At 47.0% G+C, this 23,674-nt stretch overlaps 1 protein-coding gene across 7 annotated transcripts in view; it reads left to right on the plus strand.

The window, feature by feature from the left end:
- slit2 (slit homolog 2 (Drosophila)) overlaps positions 1-23,674 on the plus strand; it is a 671,546-nt gene that overhangs the window by 39,007 nt on the left and 608,865 nt on the right. For all 7 annotated transcript variants that reach the window (XM_072496476.1, XM_072496471.1, XM_072496473.1 and 4 more), the window contains exon 4: positions 15,384-15,455. In XM_072496476.1, the coding sequence (XP_072352577.1) occupies positions 15,384-15,455 (72 nt within the window). The remainder of the gene's footprint in view (positions 1-15,383; positions 15,456-23,674) is intronic.

Here is a 23,674-nt window from a genome sequence, read left to right on the forward strand (position 1 = left end):
GCTAAATCGCTGGCTTTGAAAGCAGACCAAGGCAGGCCAGCAGCACGGTTCAATTCCCGTAACAGCCTCCCCGAACAGGCGCCGGAATGTGGCAACTAGGGGCTTTTCACAGTAACTTCATTGAAGCCTACTTGTGACAATAAGCAATTTTCATTTTTTCATTTCTGTACTAATGGCTTGCGGATCAAACCAATAGTCGCCTACTGAGCAGATTCTATGTTCGTAGTCTCCGACTGTGAGCGTGGCGGGGGCTCTCGCTGTTCTAGCCATTTTCCAAACACACTTATTCACGGGGTCAAAGAAAAGGTTGTGTGAACTCATGAAGTCGATCCCTAAAATGTATTCTGCTGTTTGGAGCAAATCTACTAAAACAACTGGGTGCTTGGTATTAATGTTTCCGATTTAAATATCTACGGGGGCCGTTATACATCCCTGCTGGATATGTCCAGTAAATCCGCTAAGAGTGATAGTGTCTGTAGTGGGCCATTTATCTCGCTGAAACATTGTGGAGGAGTTTAAAGTAGTGCGGGACCCTCCTGTGTCCCACAGGAACTCTACGGGGTGTCCCCGGACTGTGCCTGCGACTACTGGTCTACCAGACTTGTCCCAGAGTGTGTCGCAGACCCAGATTGGGAAGTCCGAACACCGTCAATCTGTGCTATTTTTTGACCTGCATCTGTGGCGTTGGAGACTAAAATACGGGTCCATTTGGTTGTGTTTTTGACATTTAAGTGTGCGCGGACGAAATCTCCAAATACCGCTTCAAGTGTATACAAAGGCGTCCTGCGCATGCAGTCGGATGCTCTCCCTTCTTTTGTCTGCAGCGATTTAGACCTTCTACGGGATCTCCTCTGTTATAACCAATTGCATCTAAATAGCTGCCTTCATGTCCTGGAGGCTTCCTCCTCCTACATTCTGTGGATCGGGTAATGCTGAACTAACAGATGGGTCAAGGCTCATTACTATACGCTTCACGTCCTCCGGTTTGTCCAGACCGTACACAACTGTCTGTTGTCTTACTCACTCAAAGAAATGATGCAGGTCTGCTGTGGGTTGGAATGGTTCTATTTTGTCACACGCATCTCTCAATTGTGTGATGGTTAGTGGGGTGATGTACACGAAATTGGGTTGTTCTTCTATCGGTGATTTGTGCGCGTGGTGACTGGATTCATGGGGTTGTGTGCTGTCTGTGCAGTCGGTGGTGCGGGTGCTTTCTGTCGTGTGTCTTCTATATATCTATGAGCAGTTTCATTGAGTTCCTGCCAATCGGGGCCATTTTCCTGGTCTAAATTTGGTCCAAAGGTGTCTCTGAAACCATTTTGCACTGAAAGCAGTGACTGTAATCTTGAAATTTGCTGCCTGCATTTGGCGTGGTTTATTGAACTCTGCCTTTGTTCTGTTGTGGAACTGTGGAGTGCTCATAAAGCTGCCTTCAAATCTGTGCATTGGTTCTTTAACTGATCTACCAGTTGTTCCGTCTCTTCTCTTACTAAAACTGCGCGTTTTGTATCTTGGTAGGCCTTATCGTATTGTGTCTGAAAGCTGCTTAGGTGAGCTATACAAGATTGGTGTGCCCATTTGACATCATCAGCTAGCTGCTCTCGGAGTTGCTCATTAACGTTTTCACACTTGCTAATGTTTCCCTCACTCTTCTCCTCTTTCTCTACAAGGTGTCTGCAGAGTGTCCTCACGACCTCCTCTGTGCCTCGCAATTGTGCCAGACAGGACATGATTGCCATCAGCTTACAAACTTTTCCTAAACTCTTCTTGTGTATCTCGGTTAGGTTGTCCCACCAAGTTTGTCTTATACTACCAGGACCTGACTCTTCATACAAACAAAACTCAGACCAAAGGGGCCATCCTTTCCCCTTTAAGTATTTCCTTAGTTCCTCTTCCCATATGGGACACTGCTCTGCTCTACTGGTCGCTGCGACCTCGGGTTTCTGCGGGTTCATAAGGCGTTCCATTGCCTTTGCTGACATTTCTACCAGTATCTCTTTTCTGTATCCTAAGTTTGGGACAGGGGGGACTAGGGCGGCGATACAAACAGCGGGTATGGCCTAAGCTATTGTCCGGTTCACAAACCTCCCGATAGTTTTTACGCAACAAAATCTAATGAGTTTACCTTATATCCCTGTTAGTACGCATGCAAATTACTATGCACTTCCGAATCTTGGAGGTTTGATCAATACGGGTCTTACACTTGTGGTTTCTTTCACTTTTCCAATTGGGTTTCTAAGTCAACGTTTTGTGGGATCTCTCGGAGTGACAAAATCACTTCTAGGTTGAGTCCCGTCAGAGGTCGCCAATAATGTTGCTCTTTTTAATGAGCGGAATACTATCCCACCAGCGTCACCAATAATGTTGCTCTTTTTAATGAGCGGAATACTATCCCACCAACGTCACCAATAATGTTGCCAATTCGCACCAGAGACTCCAATAATGTTGCCAATTCGCACCAGAGACTCCAATAATGTTGCCAATTCTGGGGTATCTACTTTAGTCAGATATTAATCTGACCATTATTAATGAGGATATTGTTTTCAGAGCCGCCAGGTATCAAATGATATCACTACAAGGTTCAACCGGATATCGATCAAAGACCCAACAACCAGTCAGTTAGTTCAAGTTCAATAATAGTTTATTTATACACAAAATTAACTCTCACATGCAACATAAAAACACTACAAGCTAAATTATACCTAACACTACAACAACCTGTACTTAGCTTCAGGAACCCGGCTTTGGCAGAGGAACAAGGCCTTTGTTCGGATCTGGAGTGGCTGGGTCTGGAGAAGTAACTTTGGTTCTGCTGGGCTCATTCGTTTGGTAGCGGTCGTTGATCTTGAACTTGCTTCTGGTCGTGGTACAGCAGTTGGCTTCAGGTACAGGCCGGGCCGAAGAGTGCTGGTGTGCCAGGGCCAAAAGATCGAACACATGGCAGTGTCTCTCTTTACCCTTTGGGGGTTTCGCGCTCTTTTGGGCGGTCCTTAGCTTTGGACCCAATAATTCGGCAGGCTTCGCTTACTGCCTTCGATTTGAGCCAATAAAGGGGCAGGTGCCTTGATGGCTGGGCGTGTCCTGTGCGGTCACTGACCTTGGGTGTTTGGGCTTCCTGGGTGAAGGGAGTGGCGCCGATGTGTCTGGATCTGTATCTGATACCTGAGTACAAGTCTTTTGTCCTGGGGAAATGGGCGATTAGAATGTAAATCGGCTGGGGGTTTCGATAGTGTCTGGTTCTCTAGTGGCGAATATGCGCTTAAGCTCTGAGTTCGTCTGGATCCTGCAATGGCCATATTTCCCTTGATTCTTTGCAAGTGGCCATATTTCCCTTTGTGAGTGGCCATCCCAGATGGCTACAGTATGGGCAGTGATGACATGTCGCCTATCCCCCCCACCCCCACCCCCACCCCCACCCACACCCTGCAAGCCGTTGTGTTTGGTCATCACCCAGCGATGTTGGCCGCCGTGGCGGGAGCTGCACTTCTACATGTTGCCCTGGGGAGCTGGAGCAGCAGCGTGCCAGGGAGGCGGCGGAGGCTGCCGCAGAGCAGCGTGCCGCAAGGAGGTAGGTGGCAGCCGCCCAGGTTGGAGGGCCGTCCACACGACAGGACGAGGAGGAGGAGGAGGTGGTTGTGGTGCCATGGCGACGGAGACGCCCGATGAGGCCCCGTGTGTACCAGCCTCACTCGTCGTACGAGGACCTCACGGACCGGGCATGTAGGAGGGGACTGCGGATGAGCCGGGAAACCGTCGCCCATACATGCCACCTGATGGCGCAGCTGGCACCGCATGGCACTGGGGGAAGACACCCTCTCTCCATGGCCGTCAAGGTTACGCTGACCCTGAACGTTTATGCCACGGGGTTATTCCAGGCGCCGAGTGGGGATCTGTCCGGCATCTCGCTTGCATTGGTGCACCGGTGCATCTGTGCAGTGACGGACGCCCTGTATGCCATTGCGGACCGCTACATCCAGTTCCCTGTGGACCAGGCCAGCCAGGATGCCCGGGCAGCGGGCTTCGCTGGCGTGGCCACGATGCCCATGGTCCAGGGGGCGATCGATGGGATGCATGTCGCCGTGCGGCCACCTGCAGATAACAGGGCCGTGTTCACGAATAGGAAGGGGACCTATTCCATGAACGTGCAGTTGGTCTGTGACCACCGCGTGAGGATCCTGCACGTCTCCGTCCGGTACCCGGGCAGTGTACATGACTCATCCGTATTGGTGCAATCTTTCATCCCACCATGTTCGAGGGACGCCCCCGCCCCCGGCTGAGGGGCTGGTTGCTGGGCAACAGGGGTTAACCATTGCGGTCGTGGCTCATGACGCCTATATGGAGGCCACAGACTGACGCGGAGAACCGCTACAACGATGCCCATGCAGCGACCAGGGCTGTGATAGAGAGGTGATTTGGGCTGCTGAAGATGCGCTTCAGGTGCCTGGACCGCTCTGGAGGGACACTCCAGTACCCGTCAGATACCCGGGTCGGCCGCATCGTTGTGGTCTGCTGCGTCCTGCACAACACAGCCCAGCAGAGGGGCCATGTGCTGGAGGCAGAGGAGGGGGAAGGGGAGGAACAGCAAGACGAGGCACAGACCTCCCCAGATGAGGTGGATGGGGGCAATGGTCAGGACAGACGGGCTGGACATGGATGGGGGGCTGCCCACCGTTACCGGCTGGGCCAGCGGGCATGGGACAGGCTGATAACCGCCCGGTTCACGGGCTAGGGGGGCGTTGGAATCGCCGAGTATGAATCGTAGTGGTGCACACTACGGCACCAGCCTACCACCCTCACCCCACCCACCCAACACCAACCACGCTCACATCACCCGGATGCACACCACTCCTCCATTGCACATCCACCTGCGGCACAACGGGCCGGGCTCACACGGTCGCCGGTGGAAGCGTGTCTATTGGAGGCCATGGAGGATGATGACAACTCGCCCTGCGATGGGCTCTGGGGTCTCCATCGTTGGACAATGTCTGGCCCATGACCACAGGACCACCCTCCACCCGGACCGTCCCTGCATGCGGCCATGACACTGCAGCGCACGGTCCCGTCGTCTGCCCGGGGGGATGGCGAGGGCGACCCGGGGGGAGGGGGGGGCACACTCACCTGAGGCCGACTTTTTATCACCCCTCACACACACACTGGCGCTCACCTCACACCACATCCCCGCACGCATCGGACAGAGCACAGAGGCAGCTTCTGTAGGTATGAAAGTGATTTTAATAACAAACAGTTCATACACGTGCCCTCGCCCCAGAACTAATCTGTGCCCTGCACCCATGCCAACTTACTCAGTGTCTAATTGTTTGGCATTACGGGCCCTATGATTACGTCGAGGTGGTTCCCCAGACGATACAGCAGAGCTGGAGGTGGACTCCTGTGATTCCTGCCCTGTGACTAGGGACCCCTTTGGCAGCCGTTTCCTGGGGTGGCCCGGCCTGCATGGGCCAGGCTGCGGCTCGGGCGACTGGGATGGCGAGCTGCCAGCCAGTCCTGTCCGTTGCCCACCAGGTGCACGTGGGACGGAAGCGGGGGGGAGTCCGAACTGTCGTGGCGTTCCGGGACCTCCCCTGCAGGGGGACCCGGAACGGACCCCAGCACCTCCTCCTCACCTAGGGTGCCCGATGGCCCCCGGGCATCTACATGGGTCGGGGATGCAAATGGACCGAGCACCCGGCGCCCCCCCTCCCCCCCCCCCCTCCCGCCCCCCAATACCTGGCGCTGCCAGTCCTGGAGGCCTGCCCTGGTATCAACAAGGTTCTGCAAGTTTGCAGCCATGGAGCTCAGGGAGTTGGCCATCCCTGTCTGTGTCTGGGTGACGGCGGCCAGCACCTGGGCAATGGCGCCGATGCCCTCAGCGATGGCCTGCAGAGACTGGGCCATTGCCTGCTGAGACTGGGCCGTGGCGTTGAGCGCCTCTGCGATCTGCTGCTGACTCTGGCTCATGGCTACCTGTGAGAGGGCAGCCATGTCCTGGGCCATGGATACCGACTGCATGGAAAGCCCCACACCTTGCATACTGCGACCCATGTCTGACACCGTCGCACCCATTGCCTCCATCGCGGACGCCACCAGTGCGGTGTCAGCCTGGGTGGCATGCATGACCGGCACCACTACCTGCTCCTGCACGTGGGTGGACTCCTCCACCTTCATCTGTAGCTGTCGCAAGCCGGCCGTCACCCTCTTCGGTCGTCCCTTGGTCCGTGACTGCATCGGGTGTTGTAACTCCAGGAACCCGGGACCTGTCTGGGCGGCAGCTGGTTGCCTGCGCCAGGCTGTCCTCCCACCGCTCGGCCACTCGGCTGTTCCTGCCTCCACCTGCTGTACCAGGACGGCTGTGTTGTGTGCACCAGTTAGTGTCCCAGATGCCTCATCGCTAAAGTGCCCAACCGAGGTGAATGTCTCTGCGATGGTGGAGGGCGTAGGAGATAGCAGTGGCATAATGGCGTGCTCCTCATCCGACCTGAAGTCCAGGGTCCCCTGGAGTGGTGATTCCTGTCCATTCGCCCCCTGTGGGTGGGTGTCATGTGTGTCAGTGTCCTGGGCGTCGGTGTCCTGTGTGTTCGGGTCCTGTGTGTTAGGGTCCTGTGTGTCGGTGTCCTGTGCGTCTGTGTCCTGTGTGTTAGGGTCCTGTGTGTTAGGGTCCTGTGTGTCGGTGTCCTGTGTGTTAGGGTCCTGTGTGTCGGTGTCCTGTGTGTCAGTGTCCTGTGTTTTAGGGTCCTGTGTGTCAGTGTCCTGTGTGTCGGTGTCCTGTGTGTTAGGGTCCTGTGTGTTGGTGTCCTGTGTGTCAGTGTCCTGTGTGTTAGGGTCCTGTGTGTCAGTGTCCTGTGTGTCAGTGTCCTGTGTGTTAGGGTCCTGTGTGTCGGTGTCCTGTGTGTTAGGGTCCTGTGTGTCAGTGTCCTGTGTGTCGGTGTCCTGTGTGTTAGGGTCCTGTGTGTCAGTGTCCTGTGTGTCAGTGTCCTGTGTGTTAGGGTCCTGTGTGTCAGTGTCCTGTGTGTCAGTGTCCTGTGTGTTAGGGTCCTGTGTGTCAGTGTCCTGTGTGTCAGTGTCCTGTGTGTTAGGGTCCTGTGTGTCAGTGTCCTGTGTGTCAGTGTCCTGTGTGTTAGGGTCCTGTGTGTCGGTGTCCTGGGCATCAGTGTCCTGGGTCAGCTGCGACGGGGGCCTGTTGCTGTGGCTGCCCTCCTCGTCACTGGGTGTGGCCGGCCGGCGTCACCGTGCTCGCACTAGATGTGGACGGCGTCTGCCTGGTGCTCCGGGTCTGTCCCTAGCTCGTGGCCGCCCTGGAACGTCCTGGGGGTATCGTATGCCTGATGGGCCGGGTCTGTCCCCCCTTCTCCCATATCCCCCCTTCCCCCATATCCCCCCTCCCCCGTATCCCCCTTCCTCCATATCCCCATATGGGGGAAGGGGGGATATGGGGGAAGAGGGATATGGGGGAAGGGGATATAGGGCAAGGGGGATATGGGGGAGGGGGAAAGGGGGCAGGCAGTGGGGGGTCTCACTTGGCGCTGCGCGGGCGGCCATTTCGCCTGGCCTCTGGGGGGTGGGGGTCGTCTTTTGTGCAGTGACACCGTGCGCGTCCGTGACGGGTCACGCCGTTGCGAATGTCGTCACGCCGCTACTAGGCCATTCCTGGACGGAGAATTTGTGACGTTTCGGGGGGCCTGACCTCGGAGTGATTCGCGCCGTTTTTGGCGCCGGGTTCGGGCCATTGTGCCGATTCGTGGAGAATCCTGCCCCAGAGCTGGACGAATGAAGAGGGGTTTGAAATGATTCATCTGCACCCGTTCCATCTGCCCTATCCAGTATGGAGATGTGCCCGGTTACTTCATGTTGTTCTTGGAAGATACAATCAAACTGACATTAGCTGGCTCAAGACTTCCTCCAACCTATTGGCACAGGATCATGTTCTTAAAATGTCAACTGTGACTCAGAGGAACAAGGGCCATTTCTCCTCAGTGTCCGGACCAATATTCACACCTCAACTAATGGCATTAAAACACACATGGGGCTAAATTGGACAGCTACTAAAGTGGACAACACAGATGAGTAACTGTACTGTACATTAGTGTCAGCAGGGGGCCTAATCTGCACCTCTTAAAGGGGAGGTGTGTTATGGCTGGAATAGGTGCTGAGAGTCCTGGTTGAAGAGAACATGACCTGGCAAAGGGTGAGGGATGGCACAACATACGAGAGAGTAGGTTTCAAGGTTCTGAGCAGCTATGCTAGAGGTCTTGGAGGAAATGGGAGATTGAGGAAACCTCCTGTACCCACGATGGGAGATGGAGACCCCACAGACACATGATCAAAAGTCAATGAGAGCAGGTAACCATGGCAGTTACTGCCAAGATTCAACCCACAATGAACTGGATGTAGTTCAATTACCTAACTGATTGGCTGAAATCAGTGAGTGCACCATCAATTTTCATATCCTGCCAATTGGACCACGAGGCTCAGCCCCTGCTCAAACCATGACACCCAGATGACTCAACCACAACAACCTCTAACAATGCAAACTCATACCTGACATTCGTTTGTTTCACCTCAGCCTTATCTACTCTGTATTGCTGTTAATCTCACACCCACCATTCACAGGCAGTATACCCGGTCAGCTAGCCAATCAGTCGAACGGATTGCACAACACTCACTGGCACATTTCTTTCCCTCTGCACAACCAGAGACAGCAGGAGCTAACCTGAGGGGGAGAGGCACATTTGCATGTCCTAGCTCCCATGAAGGGGATGGTGAGACTGAGAGATGGCCATGGCTGAGTGGGTTGGCAGCAGTGGGGCTGAAACCATCAAAGAAGACGGCATCCTCACACCTCACCCTCCTGCTTGCATCCCACTTCCGCCTCATCCCACACTCTTATTTACAAGCTGCAGATAATTTAAGCAGGCACCTCTTAATTTCTTCTGACCTCTACTCCCCTTATCACGACATTATGTTTGTGCCTTTTCCCTCAAGAGGTGTCACCTGACCAGATAGTGGGGGAACGCCAAGAAGATGCTGACAATGAAGACAAGGCACCATCACTTGATTTCACACTCATAGCCATCAGCTCACATAATGTGGGGATAGATTAATAGCAGGGTCTGTTCCTAGGCATGAATGGGCTAGGCTCAGATCAGGGGTAAGGGCAGGTGCCCTCACATACTGCCGGGGACTCAGGTGAGCAGATTGATGGGACAACCTAAAGGAGAACACTGATGTGTATGTACAACAAAATACTTGGCGCATTGGAAAATCTGTCAGAAAAGTTACGGTTAATTTCATGCAAAAGTCCAAAACTAGCTTGGCACAAAGGCAATGTGAAGAACTTGGTGCCTGTTCTTTCCAGTGTGTAAGTGGTGGCAAACTCTGTTAGCACACTCGAGGACCCAAACATGACCCCTGTCAATCAAGCTCAGACTGCCACCATCATAGCTGTGGATTACCAGGTGTTTTGCAACATCCAAACGGAGTATCAGCATTGTTGAGGTTTGGCCCCAGGGAGTGACTGGCACCATGGAGCATAAACTCGCTGTCCTCTCTCAGAAAAGCAGCATTCATCATCCCATCACTGCCGCTCCACTAGTGCCCTTGCTGCTGCCTATGCCAAGATGGTGAAGTCTACAGCTGAGATTTCTAGGCCCGGGGGGAATTGCGACCACCCTCCAAGGCCGTCTGCAATCTCCCCTACTGAAAATTAGCAACCTTCCAGCTGCCATGCTGCAGCCACTGCAGTAATACAGCCTTACAGTAAAAGTAATGTAAAGTCACCATAGTCCCAGATGACCATAGGCTGCTTTCCCCTTTGAAAGGGAGAGCTGCCTGGTGGTGATTTAACCTGAGGATCACCACACTTCAGGCGAGGGGCAAGGTTGAGAAGGTAGGGTCTTCATGAATAACCTCACCAGGACGGGAATTGAACCCGCGCTGCTGGCCTCACTCGGCATCACGAACCAGCTGTCTAGCCAACTGAGCTAAACCAGCTCCCAGTGTTACTAGCATTAGGATAGGAAAAGGCACAAAGGTGGTTAGTTGACTTTTGTATGGAACATTGGACGATTTAATTTAAACATTTGGTTTGGAATTTTTATTTTGTGGTGGATTTTATTTTATCTTTTCATTGTGGCCAAGCAGGCATTGTGATGGTCTGTGAAGGAAGTAAAGAAGTGGGACTGTTGGTGAATGGGGAATTGGGATTGTGGTTACTGGTATTACATGGATGAGTTTTTCACAGACAGTAGAGATGGAAAGGAGCTGTGAGATTGCCTCCTCCCAACTCTTCTTCTATTTCCTTATGCTCCTGCTCCTCAGCTATTTGTTGGATAGATAGTTGTATGGTGACAAGGTTGTGTAACATACAGCAGGCCACCTCAAATTTTGCAGCCTTCTCTGCTGAGTATTGCAGGGCTCCTCCAGAGTGCTCCAGGCAGCAGAAACATTTTTTCCCCGCATGCAAATGTACGTTCCATCACATTTTGTGTGGTGTCATGGCTTTCATTGTGTGCACGCTGTCCATGTGTGCATGGGCCATACAGTAGATTCATGAGCCAGGTCTCATTGAATAGGAGCTGTCACCCAGTAGCCAGTGGCCTTTGTTTTCCTGTAGTGGCTCCAATGTTGTTAACTCAGCACGCTGCCACAGAATGAAGGCATCAGGACTGCTGTCAGGATACTGGGCATTGATCTGCATGATGCACTGCTGTTCATCATACAGCAGCTGGGTGCTGAGTTTTGGTTTCCATATAGGTCAGAGTTGACATGTGGCATCCAAAAAGCAATGTGTGCATCACTAGTGACGTTCTGCACATTGGGTGAAGACAGCAGTCGTAGTGAAGCCACCTACTCACTCTGCCTGCTGCTGTCTCCAAGAGAGAATTAAATATATTTAGCTCAGGGCAGCATGATAACGCAGTGGTTAGCATTGCTTCCTCACAGCGCCGAGGTTCCAGGTTGATCCCGGCTCTGGGTCACTGTCCGTGTGGAGTTTGCACATTCTCCCCATGTTTGCGTGTGTTTAGCTTCCACAACCCAAAGATGTGCAGAGTAGGTGGATTGGCCATGCGCAATTGACCCTTAATTGGAAAAAAAGATTTGGGTACTCTAAATTTATTAAAAAATATATTTAGTTCTCTTTAGCTAGAAAGTCCCCTTGCACAATGGATGGCATACTTTTGAGATGTTTCAAATACCTCTAACTCCAGCCTGGAGGAAGTGAGATCCATAAGTTCATGCCATCCTGCGGCTGCAGTTATGGTTGTGGAAAATTTGAGTGAAGGTGTCACAAACATTGATGTTCACTGTCTTCAGGTTGGAGAATTGCTCCCTGAGCATCCTGGGCAGATATGCTCTCCTACTGAGAGCCTTTCACCTGCTTCTCCTCCTCCCACTTCCAGTAACTTGTCCTACTCTGAATTGCCTTTGCTTATTCTCTAAGTAATGCTGTATTCCAAGGGAAATGCCAAATGGAGCACCAATGCCTAATAGCAACTGCTTTTGCAGAAGCATAGAGGTCAGTACACCCTGTTGTCTTTTGCATCTCGTAACAATTATACAAAGTGCCAAAATGTATACAGTCAAAGAAATACCATAAGAAATAAACCAGCAACTAACCTGTAAGTAGTTAATAATCACTTTAAATAGTGCTGGTCCTTCATGCTATTAAACGTGTGTTCCCCAGTGTGAGGTTAAGGCATGATGTTGAACTCCAAAATGGCAATGCTGAATCATCTCAGCATTACATCAGCAGAACCTCCAGCTCTGCCTCCTTCCAACGGACAATCGTTTCACATGCCAAAGGCCGCACCAACATCCAGGGAAAAACAACCCACTTGATTGGCACCTCATCCACAAACATTCCTTCCCTCTACCACCAACGCATAGTGGCAGCAGTGTGTACCATCTACAAGATGCACTCACCAAGGTTTTTCAACAGCACCTTCCAAATCCATGACCACTACCATCTAGAAAGGTAAGGACAGAAGATACATTGAAATACAATCACCTGCAAGTTCCCTCCAACCATTCACCATCCTGACTTGGAACTGTATTGCGATTTCTTCACTGTGACTGGGTGCTAACAGCACTGTGGGTGTACCTGCAGTGGTTCAAGAAGGCACCACATTCTTAAGGACAATTAGGGGTGGAAAATAAATGCTGGCCAAGCCAGATCCCTTGAAAGAATAAAAAGAAAACATGGTTGTCTTGTCCCAGAGGTGTGTGTGTGCGCACCGTGTATGGCATTTTAAGAGTTGTAAGGGCACTCCTGGTGCCCAAAAATGGTTTTGAAAGAGCCCAATTTCTCAGTCATTATCTCATTGTGGTTTGGAGGACATTGATATGCACAAATTGGTTGCCACAATTTGTGTATTGCAATAGCACCTACACGTAAAAAGCACATAATTTGCTGTAAAGCTCTTTTGAGCATTGCGAAATCATAAAAGGCGCTGTATAAATGCAAGCCTTTATTTAATATGCTAACATTGGCGGTTCATGGCTGGCTTAAAATGTGCGGTGCATGACTGGCTTAAAATGCAAAGTTATGTTCTTCATCAAGGCAATGTTGAAGTAGTTATTCACAGTCAGGTTTGTACATTATTGCAGGGAAAGAAGAGAAACAAAAAAATGTTGTGAACATTGTGAGAGCCTTACATTTTATTCTCATTGGACCTGGTTTCCTACTTAGTGAGCACATAGTTATACTCAGGAATACCTGGCTTTACGTGCAAATTCATAATTATCTGATGACAAGGCAAAATTGACCTTCAGTGATACCCAAGTTATTTGGTGTGCAGTATCACTGTCTGTACTAACCTCTATGACATCCAATGTGGCACAAGATTGTTTTATCTTGATGTTTGTCAAATTCAGCATTTTCTCCATTGGGACAGGATCATGTACACAACCATTAATCTGAGTAAGTACACTCAGACAGTCCAAGTCCCCCTGTACTAAGTATAACATGTTTCCTATCACCACATGTTTTGTTGCAGCAACTAAAGACAGTGTAACAGAGAGGGTTGACTGCATCTTAATAAATAAATAATTGCAATATTAACAAGATCTGTGGCAAGTTGTCAGAGCCATGTTCCACATCAGTGTTCCAGTCCAATGTGTATGAGTGTTAGCTCTTTAACTCATTTTGTCTTTAATGCTTAAATATCACAATGAAAAGTTTTTTTCCCATTCCCCGTTGCTACCACAGTTTCTTCCTGCCCATGCAGAAACCACTACTATTGCAGAGTTCTCAGTGCCTCTCCTTTGCTCTGGGTTGGGTTTTGCCTGACCTTTTTATGGCTATTGATGTTGAAGTGAGGAATGGGGTTTGTTTGCATTGAGCAGGACCTTTTTACTAATTCAGATGGCAAGCTGCTGTTTGTTTTTCCCACATCTGTTTTGCGCTGGTTCTTTGTGGCAATGTTTGCTGGATGCTGGCCCTTCTATTTTCTCCTGAAATGAGAAGCCAGTTTGAACGGATGTTTCGAAATGTTAAAGACACACACTATTGCTTGCTCCCACCCCCCCAGCTCCCAAGTCCTCTGGCGCCACTTTTATTATTATCAGCCCACAATGCTTGGACTGTATTTCACAAAAACAGTAGCTGTCATCTGTCTGTAGTTGAAGACTGAAAGGCCCCACAGCTTTCAAACTGTGGCTTGAATGGATGCGCTTTGTTTAAAAGAAATCGCAACATTGATTTAATTTTCATATTCTAATTCCTACTTCATCCCAAGTAATTTTCCTTTCACCTTTCCTTAAAATAGTAACACTTGCTTAGGTATATCTCACTGACGCTAGCAATTCACAAATATATTACTTAACTGATTGTCCTTCGTGTTCAAGCCTAGACAGTGAGTTTTGTCAAGCTGTTTGACTGAGGGAAGCATCACAACCAGGCCTGATCCTATCCTCAGCTGGAGACCACGCATTCACACTTTTCAAGAGAGGTTATTAGGCAACATCCTCAGCAGGCACTATAGATTATTCTTCCCCACTGAAGTTCATAGAGATTCAGACCATCTGAAAGTATTTAAAAACCTGTTTAACGCACATCACTGAGTATATGTAGACATTGAAATGCGATCAATCGCAGTAATGCCAGTGAAAATATGACTGCAAGTTACCACCTGAATGAATGGGTCAGTCACATGCTGCGCATGTTATCGTGATTGGAAAGGATCAAGAACAACCTGGGCCATCCTGAAACAGAGGTTTATTTAATTTAAGGTATCTTGAAACCAGATGCATGGAAAATCGTGCTTGTTTGTTTTTGTAATTTTGGCAAATTGTTCTATTAGCTAAGAACAAACAAATCACAATTTTGAAGCAACAAGATAGCATTAAACCTATGGATTCCTCTAACACAATGATTGGAAAGTTAGCAATAACTGAAAGGTTGATGCAATTACTGGGCTTTCAGTAAATATGAGAGAGTTCTGGAGTAGGTTAAAAACAATAACGTTCAATTCACCTGGGGACATCAGGAAAGAATTGTTCAGGTTTCACATTCTCATTAGCTTCGCTTCTCATCGCCTCTCGCTGGACTTATGGATTCCTGACTCACTTGCATGCCTACAGGGAACATTTAAACATTCCATATTGTCTTGGGTAAACGCTGCAGACCACCTTGTGGAGTTGACAAGCTGTTATCATACCATGGCCAAATGTATAACACATTTTTCATTTGATGCATGTGTAGCACCTGTGTCCATTAGAGTTTGGACCTTTAATAAACATACAAAGCCAGCCTTTGACAGGCACAATATGAAGAATATTAAGAACAGACACAATGTTCTTATTATATGAAAATGAGACAGTGGAACTCTTGGCGTGCTTCTGAGTACTCAACAAGAATGTTTAAAATGAAGTATCTTTTGCTCTTCAATTTATTTGCAGCCCAGTTTGTGTGAAGCTCATTGATCTCAATGGAGCAACAGTTAAAGGTTCTCTATCTGGCCTCAGGAAATGCCAGTCAGGGTCCTCACTCCTGTTTATTGTTGCTTTGTATCCTGTTTTGGTGAGCACATGATCAGTCCGTGTAGTGACCCTCTCATGGTCAAATAGCCTGTTGACAACTCGTGTAAATCAACTAGTTCCTCATTCTTAGCATTGAGCAACACCGAAAGGGAGCTAAAGTAGTGAAGCTCTATCTTCGATTTGGTGATCCCTCCAGTGCTATGAATTGCTGAGAGTGTGAGAATGCTAAACTTCGCCTTTATGATCTAGGTTCATAAATGAAGGATATCACTGAGCTGGGGTACTGGAGATTACACAGCATTGATTGAATTAGCACCTTGAAGGAGGCATTTGAACATTGAGGGGTGATTTTTGGGCGATAATAGATTTCTCACAACTATTTCTCTTTCCACATTCTGCCTCTCCAGCCGCCTGAATAGAAACAATCTACAGGTCTTGCCAGAGTTACTTTTCCTGGGAACTCCGAAGCTCTACAGACTGTGAGTAGTCAAGTTTCCTTAAACCTGTCAAATTTGACAATGAAAAAGACACCTGGATGATTTCAGTGCCATGTGGCTACTCCTGAACCAATTGCACCACATCAGCACAGCTTGACTCTTGGTAACTTGCTCTTCAATCTAACCTAACATTGCAAATGGCTCTATAATTATAGATATTTTGTTATACGGCTGTCTGAAGAGGGAATTTATTTTTGACTAATTGCCACAATTTTTCTAAATCCCTTACAGCTATATTTTTTGAGAGAACCAGTAGGATAGAGTTGTAATTTGCTTTGTGCTTTCTTACAAATCATAAATCAAAGCTAGAGCTTAAACTCTGAGTTATCCTCAGGCATTTTGAACCAAGCAGATGCAGTCCTGATGGTAATTTAGAAGGAAAACAGTTCATTCTAAAGCCATTGAGAAGTGAACAGCTTCAGAAAGGTACAAGATGAAGGTCATGTCTGGTATGGTTTCACATAGTTATGGTTAACTTGGAATTCTCTATGCCTAATGGGATAAAGTTCCAAAACTGGGATTTGATTCTGAACTAATCTGTGGTTCGTTTTACTTTCAATTTCTTGGCAGAAATGCTGATGTGTTCAGATCTTGAAATTTGAAAGCTTTTTGTTTTGCTTAATGGACGGATAGTAGCTGAAAATGTAAATTGCGGCTGGATTTGTCTTAGTTGTCATAGCGAGCGTTGGCAAATTCACAGTGGTTTATGTCTGAGGAGCCTCCTTTAATTTTAACTTGTGCCAATAGTAATTGGATTCCTCTGACGAAGAAAGACTGTGGGTGCAGCATTTCTCTTTATCAGGTGCGACTGCCTTCTAAACTGTGCTGCCACTCAAAGTGAGACTTAAAGAACTAATCACCTTGGGTCCTATTTCTTTATTCTGTGGGGACAAGTCATGGTTCTCAGAATTTCTTGAAGCAAAAATATAGTTTGTGTGCATTTTGTTGCAAGACTGTCATCCACCCCATATTCTTATGACAAATTTCAGAGTGATCTTGATGTGGATTGTGATTCCTTCAAGTATTTCTAGGTTAGTATAAATCAGTGTAAATATCAGATCAACATCAATCATGCCAATGCAGCTTTTAGCAGTTTATCAATATACTAAAAAAGCATTTGAAATTACGTTCAAGAGATTTTGTTGTGCCATAAATAATTGGATTCAAATTGTAGACAATACTGAGTGGTAATCATACTTTTCACTCCTCTTTTCATCCTCTTGTGTTCCCCCAATTTTGACCCATTTTCTCTCCCAAAGGCTTTGGCCCCTTCCCAGAGTATGAGGCGACTGATGCTTGTCACTCTGAAATACCTCACCTCAGCGTCCGTGCTGAGTGTGTTAGCCTGGACAGTCAGCATTAGCAGGCAGCTTAGTTGCAAGGTTATCATTTAAGCTTGAATCTGCGCTCACCTGACCAAATGCTGTTGGGACCAAGGAGGTGGTGGTGGGGTGGACTGTCGTAGGAATAGCAATTGGAAGTGTAAACATTGTCGAGACTGGTGAGAAAAGTTTTAGCTCATGATTAAAATGGGCAGTAACAAAGTGGATACAAAATTGATTCAGTAACGGGAAACAGTGAGTGGATATTTTTTGGGCTGGAGGAAGGTTTGTTGTGGCGTTCCCCGGGTAATAGGACCTTTGCTTTTCCTGGTATATAATGATCTAGATCTTGCTGTGCAGGGGACAATTTCAATGCGAATGGTACAAAACTTGGATGTATCGAAAACTAAGGAGGACAGTATGCTTCAAAAGGACATAGATAAATTAGTGGATTGGGTGGATAGGTAGCAGATGGAGTTCAGTGCAGAGGAGTGTGAGGTGGTGCATTTTGGACTGAGGAACATGGCGAGACAATATAAAATAAGGGATATAACTCTAAAAGAGTGTGCAGGAGCAGAGAGAACTGGGTATATATGCCTAGGTCAATGAAGGTGGCAGGACAGGTGGAGAGAGCTGTTAATAAAGTATACAGTATCCTGGGCTTTATTAATAGGGGCATGGAATACACCAGCAAGGAGGTTAAGCTGTATTGGACACTAGTTAGACCTCAGCTGGAATGGTTTGTACAGTTCCGAGTGCCATACTTTAGGAAAGACGTGAATGCATTGGAGTGCAGAAGAGGTTTGCAAAAAATGGTTCCAGAGATGAGGCGCGGGATTCACCCAACGAGAGTCTAAGTGCCGACGCTGGAGTAAAAATCAGAATGTTTAACTCCGGCGTCGACGCCCATTGCCAGACCCCTATTCTCCCCCCTCCATGGGGCTAACAGGGGCGTTGCACAATTTACGGGGGCGGGGCTTCGGCACAGCGTAAAAGACGCGGCGCCTTGGGTCCCGCGCATACACAGTTGGGCCGGCGCCTACTAGCGCATGAGCGGTGGCTGTCCTCCCCCAGGCCGTCCCGCACAAACATGGCGGATGGATCCAGGCTCGCCGGCAAAAGAAAGGAGGCCCACTGACAGAGAGGCCGGCCCGCCGATCGTTTGGTCCCGATCGCGTACCAGGCCTCTCCGGAGGGCCTCCCCGGGTTTGGGACCCCGCCCACTGGCCGCTCCTGGCCCTTGAAGCCCCAGGTCCCGCCGGCCCAACAGCAGGTTAGAACGGCGCCGGCGGGACTGTCATTTCTTTCGCCGGCCGCTCGGCCCATTTGGTCGGATAATCGCCGTCCGCCGTTTGCAGCGATTCCCCGAGTGGCCCGCCGCAATTCTCGCAGTGATGGTTTTGGGGGTGGTGGGAGAATCGCGTGCGGGGGTCGAGGCGGCATGATTTGCAGAAGAAGCAAATGTGATGTGAGAAATGTTTTTATCATGTGGCGAGTGGTTCAGTTCTGGAATGCACTGCCTGGAAATGCGGTGGAGGCAGATTTAATTTGAGACCTCACAAAAATTCCTCTCTTAACTAATATCAACAAAAGCAACTTGATGGGTAATTCTCTTGATGACTGCTCGTAGATGCTGTTGGTAAAGACTGCTGTTGGGTTACGTAGCAATGACACTTGTGCTCTGAAAGCAAATATGCAAAGCACTTTAATGTGTAAGTGTGATAAACAACAATATAATTGCAAGACTTGTGGATCATTTTATTTAGTAAATATTTGCAACTGCATCTCCTCACTGAAAACTGCCCAGGACCATCTCTGATGGTGGCAGCATCATTGCTTAAGAAGATCTCATAAACACCTCATGAAGCTCTTTGCCTGAGCATGATTAATAAAACCATTTTGATAGCAATTTCCAATTGCTTTCCAAATAAGACCCTGTAAATGGCAGCCTGAAAATAGTGCACGACTTGGCTGAGTAAAATAATTATACATTTTCAATTGATATTTTAAACTTTGAACTACTGAGTTCTGCAGCTGTATGTTTTATTCAGGCGTGCAACCTACTTTAAAAAAAAATCATTCTATCTACTTAAAGCTATGGTTCTCTCTGAGGGATTTTTCATCAAGGCAGCCTGCTGCACAGTATGTTATATTTCAGTTAAAGGTTATATGAATCATTTTATCCTCAAAAGATAACCATGTTTACTGTGGTGTTTTTTTTCTAACTGCATTTATTTTTCAAAGATGTTGACCGTCTTTAATTCAGAAAGAAATAGCTCCACTCACAACTTTGCATCCTGCACGATATGCAGCTGTCTAGTGCCAAAATGTACATTGCTAGTCTGTTCAGTGCATATTATACGTTTGTGCAGCATTGTAGTGTACTGTTAGTGACAATGATCCTGTTAATAAAATAAGTTAGGTTCTTGGATTCTACTGTTCTTCTTTCAGTATCTGCCTTGAGTTTAATAATATTTAGGCTGAATTAATAATGGGTCTGAGCACGAGGCAACCTATAGGAGTCATTTGGTTTCTGTGAAATTAAAAATGACTTTTAAAAAGCTGCTCTTAGTTCGTATTTATCCAGAGCTCAATTTTAGTCTTTGGCTTAGCTGAGTCAAAGGGCAATCTTCACAAAAGATAAGTTACACTTCCATACCTCAGCATGTAGTCAATGTATAGCACACATTACTTACTAGTAAATGGAATGTGGACTTCTAGCTTATCAGCAGGCGGAGCCAGTAAGAAACCAACTTAGTTCAGATTGACAGAAGCTGACCTGACCCTGCTCTCCCCGCAGTAATGCATTTTAGTTCATCGCATTTTGAGAACTCACAGCACAATATTCACTTCCCAATCTGAAGGTGCTGGTTGGTGTTGGTGAACAGTTTTGCTGATGCTGGTCAGTGTTTGTTACCTTGTCAAAGTAGTGACTTTTCATGCAAGAGTCTAGATACTGAGGGTTGATGTGTTATTTGACTGTAGGAGGCACCATCGCCATCATTCTTGTCTCAATCAAAGGCTGCGCATGCACATTCTAACTGCCGATGGCGATCAGGATCAAAAACCATTGCCAGTTTTGTCTTTGCCTCCTCCTTAACCAAGAGACATGAAGCGGCACCTTTACTACCAACTCAACACAGACTAAGGATTGAAGCTAGGGTATTCCCTCTCTGTGCAGCTTGACCATCCATTGATATAACTGGCTGAGCCATCAGAGGAGATTTCCTCTCTAACTTTGAAATAAAGATAAAATATGCATAAAAGGGGATATTCAGTAAGGCTGTGCTCCAGAGTGGAACCCCTCTTGACAGGATTGCAGGCTGGAGAAGTGGGCTGCAATTGTTATTGTCCTATCCCTCATCTAGTGAGGCTGCAATTTGTCCTATAGCACTTTGCCAGGCCTGAACAGATAGAGATTTGCTGGCTGCCTAGCTACAGCTCATTATACACCACACCCAATGAACAACTTGCCCAATCAGAACCAATCAGGAAGGTGCAGTACAGGCAACCAATCTGTTAACATAAGTCCATGTGAAGCTATGATATCATAGACTTTGCTGTGATTTTCAGCCCCCATCACGGTGTTTTTCTCGGCAGCGGGAGGCAGCCGACTGTTGGCCGGCAGCGGGATCTTCTGGTCCTGCCGCTGGCATTTCCCATTGAATCCACCCCCTGCTGTCGGGAAACCAGCGGCAAGGGTTCACTACTGTCTGCGGGACTGGAAAATACTACTGCTGAGAATGGCCAGAAAATCCCCCCCTCTACAGCTGTGAGGGAAATGGAAGATTTCAATGTAAAGAGAAGGAAACTGAAATATTAGATTTCTCTTGCCCAGGGGTTATTTTTGAACAGACCGTGAAATCAAGCATCTGCGTGTGTGGCTAATGTAGACCTTCACAAATAATGACTTAGTTTAGCAATGTTACTAAATCTGTATTTTTTCTGTTGAATGCTTTATTCTTTAACGTGTATAAAATGGATTTTAATTCAACAGTTTAAGTGACTTTGCAAATTATAATAATGCTGATAATCAGAAACTTGAATACTTAATATAGTGTGAAATGCTGCTCAAAATAAAACTCTTTCAAAACAATTGAACTGCCTTACAGACTGCTTAAAACAGTGCCAAATGAAATTACATTAGAATTTGTGTTGTGTTATCTATTTTCTTCAAGGAAACACGTCTATCAAAGTCTCCAGTAATGTTTTCTCAGGTTGTACTCTACATGCCAAGAATGATTAGCATTTTGTGGCACTCTGTTCCAGTCTCAAGTGAGTTATTTAATTTCTTTGTCAAAATATCCCTGAATCACAGATTGGGAATGATTGACAGTCTAATTCCTTTGTGCATGTGCAATAGAAAGTGACTTTGAGTCGAGTGATATGTGTCCATATATCAGATTGTTTAATGCAATCCAATGACTAGTATATAAGTTACAGGTGGGCAGCTACCTCTCTATCTGTTTGGCACAGATGAACAATCTGAGTAACTGGACATGTGAAGTATGTGTGATTAGTTACAGTTGGTCACTAACAGCAACCAAGGGAATTTTTTTTCACTCTTACTATCTGCTGTGTGGCTTCTCTTAGGGAACTATGCAAGCTGGAAGCATCACAGTCTTAGGTCAAGGTATTTGTTCTGTAACAGGAGTATAGTCACAGCTGTGTTTGCAGGGCTAGGATAACAGTTCAAATATCATTAGCACAATTTATACGATTCACCATTCTGTCATTTTGTAATCCCAGGTACTTGCTGAGCTATGACTACTACTATCCTTGATAATCTCCAAGGGAAGACTGTGCACTGTAATAATGGTGCGTGGGAATTCTAAAGAGCCTGCATCACAAGTGCCGTGCTACAGTTTAGACTTCTGTGCTGGGAGTGCTGAGCAGAAACTTATATTGGCTGTGTATCTCAAAGTTCCAATTCATTCCTATAACTAGTCCTGCTCCTCTGATAACAATCAGAAGGATGTGATTTGAAACACAGAGACCCAGAAGGGAGATTTTACATTGATTAAGACATTATGCTGTCAGTTTGCACACACCTGACTATGAGATGAATTCACACTATTCAAAAATGAGAAAGTAGATTTGTGAGCCTATCTCGATATTAATATCATAAAGCCCAAGTCCATCTTCATTGCATTATGGACTCCATTCCACTCTCATGTTGGCATAAGTAGACAAAAGAAACAGGCTTTTGCTAGCCACCTGAATGGGAACAGTATCATAGAACAAAAAGGCCACTTCAACAAACTTGATGGCAGTGATTGTGAAAAGGAAATTCATCAGTCCTGTCTATATGTGGTATAGTTACAGCAGTGTTTACACATATATATATGTATTGACCAAAATCCGCAGCTGTATCAGTGAACCCCTCCTGTAACTTTAAGCGCCTTTATACAATCTTCATTAACTAAGTTGCTCAGTCTTAATTTCTAACGAAACATTGTATACATGAGTTGGACAATTATAGAGTCTTTGAGGGGGTTTCCTGTTTCTTATAGCGCGACGTAATTCTGTGGTTTGAGATGCTTCCACAGGATCGATATTACCAAGAACTGCAATAACAGGTACTTCATCTGGCACAGGTAGTTCATTACTACTTGCTTCCACAGAGACATCAGTTATATCTGTAACAGGTTGATCAGGTACTTCGGTGCTTACAGGTTCGAAAACATTTCTTGATGGCAAAACTGACTGCTGAAGCGTCTCTATTCCTCAAATGGTCCACTTGTTTATGAATGATCCGTCCTCCACATCCACTTGGTATGAGACAATAATTCCAGGAATCTAACTTGGTCCACTACTGAAGTTTCATATTATGACACCATGTCATGTTATGTACTTAATATGGGTTTGTTATGTTACATGGCTCATTGATAAGACTTTGTCCCGCTTGTGTATTTAAACATGAACAATTTTTTGGGTAGGCTTTAACTATGTACAGTTCCAAATATGGTCTTGCACGGAGCTATTCATGTAGGCTTGCTGCTTACCAAGTTCTGTCGCAAACTGTTCTCTGACCATGTGACTATGTAGATCATTCTGTGGGCGGTGCCACTCTCCTGTCCCATGTTGTCCCTTGCTCTGCCGAGTACCTTACATTATAATACATGCATGATGTGGAGATGCCGGCGTTGGACTGGGGTGAGCACAGTACGAAGTCTTACAACACCAGGTTAAAGTCCAACAGGTTTGTTTCGATGTCACTAGCTTTCGGAGCGCTGCTCCTTCCTCAGGTGAATGATTCACCTGAGGAAGGAGCAGCGCTCCGAAAGCTAGTGACATCGAAACAAACCTGTTGGACTTTAACCTGGTGTTGTAAGACTTCGTACTATAATACATGCAGGCACATATCCTCATAATACAACAGTCTTAAGTCTTTATAGTTTGTTCACCATCACAGTCTGTCACGTGTGAAGGAAGTGTCATAGTACTTCGTTTCTGGTAGTCATGTGATGAAGTTTCTTCTCTTTCCAGCATTTCAATTCAGCATCATTTTCATCAACCATTTTATCATATTGGTTCTTGTGCTTTTCTATTAATGTGACCATTTCAACAATTCTTGTTCTGGCACGTAATCTCAGTTTCTTTCTCTGTCGGAATTGCTGAGTCTGCTGTCAATTTCAATGTTTTTACCTTTTCAGTTAATTTCTCGTTGTCAAGCTTCCTTCTTCAAGCTCTTTTTCTCCTGATTCAATTCTTTACTGCGCTTGTTCTTATTTTCTAGTTGTTTTTTTTCCCTGGAATTCAGCTTATTCTACATTATCTCATTAATTTCTCCTTCTTAGCTTCATTTTGTGAAATTGTGCAACCTTTTTTACTCCAAGTTTGCTGTCAGTCATTTCATCTTGTTTAATGTCTTCTCTA

Source organism: Scyliorhinus torazame, chromosome 3 (genome assembly GCF_047496885.1).
Source record: "Scyliorhinus torazame isolate Kashiwa2021f chromosome 3, sScyTor2.1, whole genome shotgun sequence".
In the NCBI taxonomy this organism is placed as follows: Eukaryota; Metazoa; Chordata; class Chondrichthyes; order Carcharhiniformes; family Scyliorhinidae; genus Scyliorhinus; species Scyliorhinus torazame.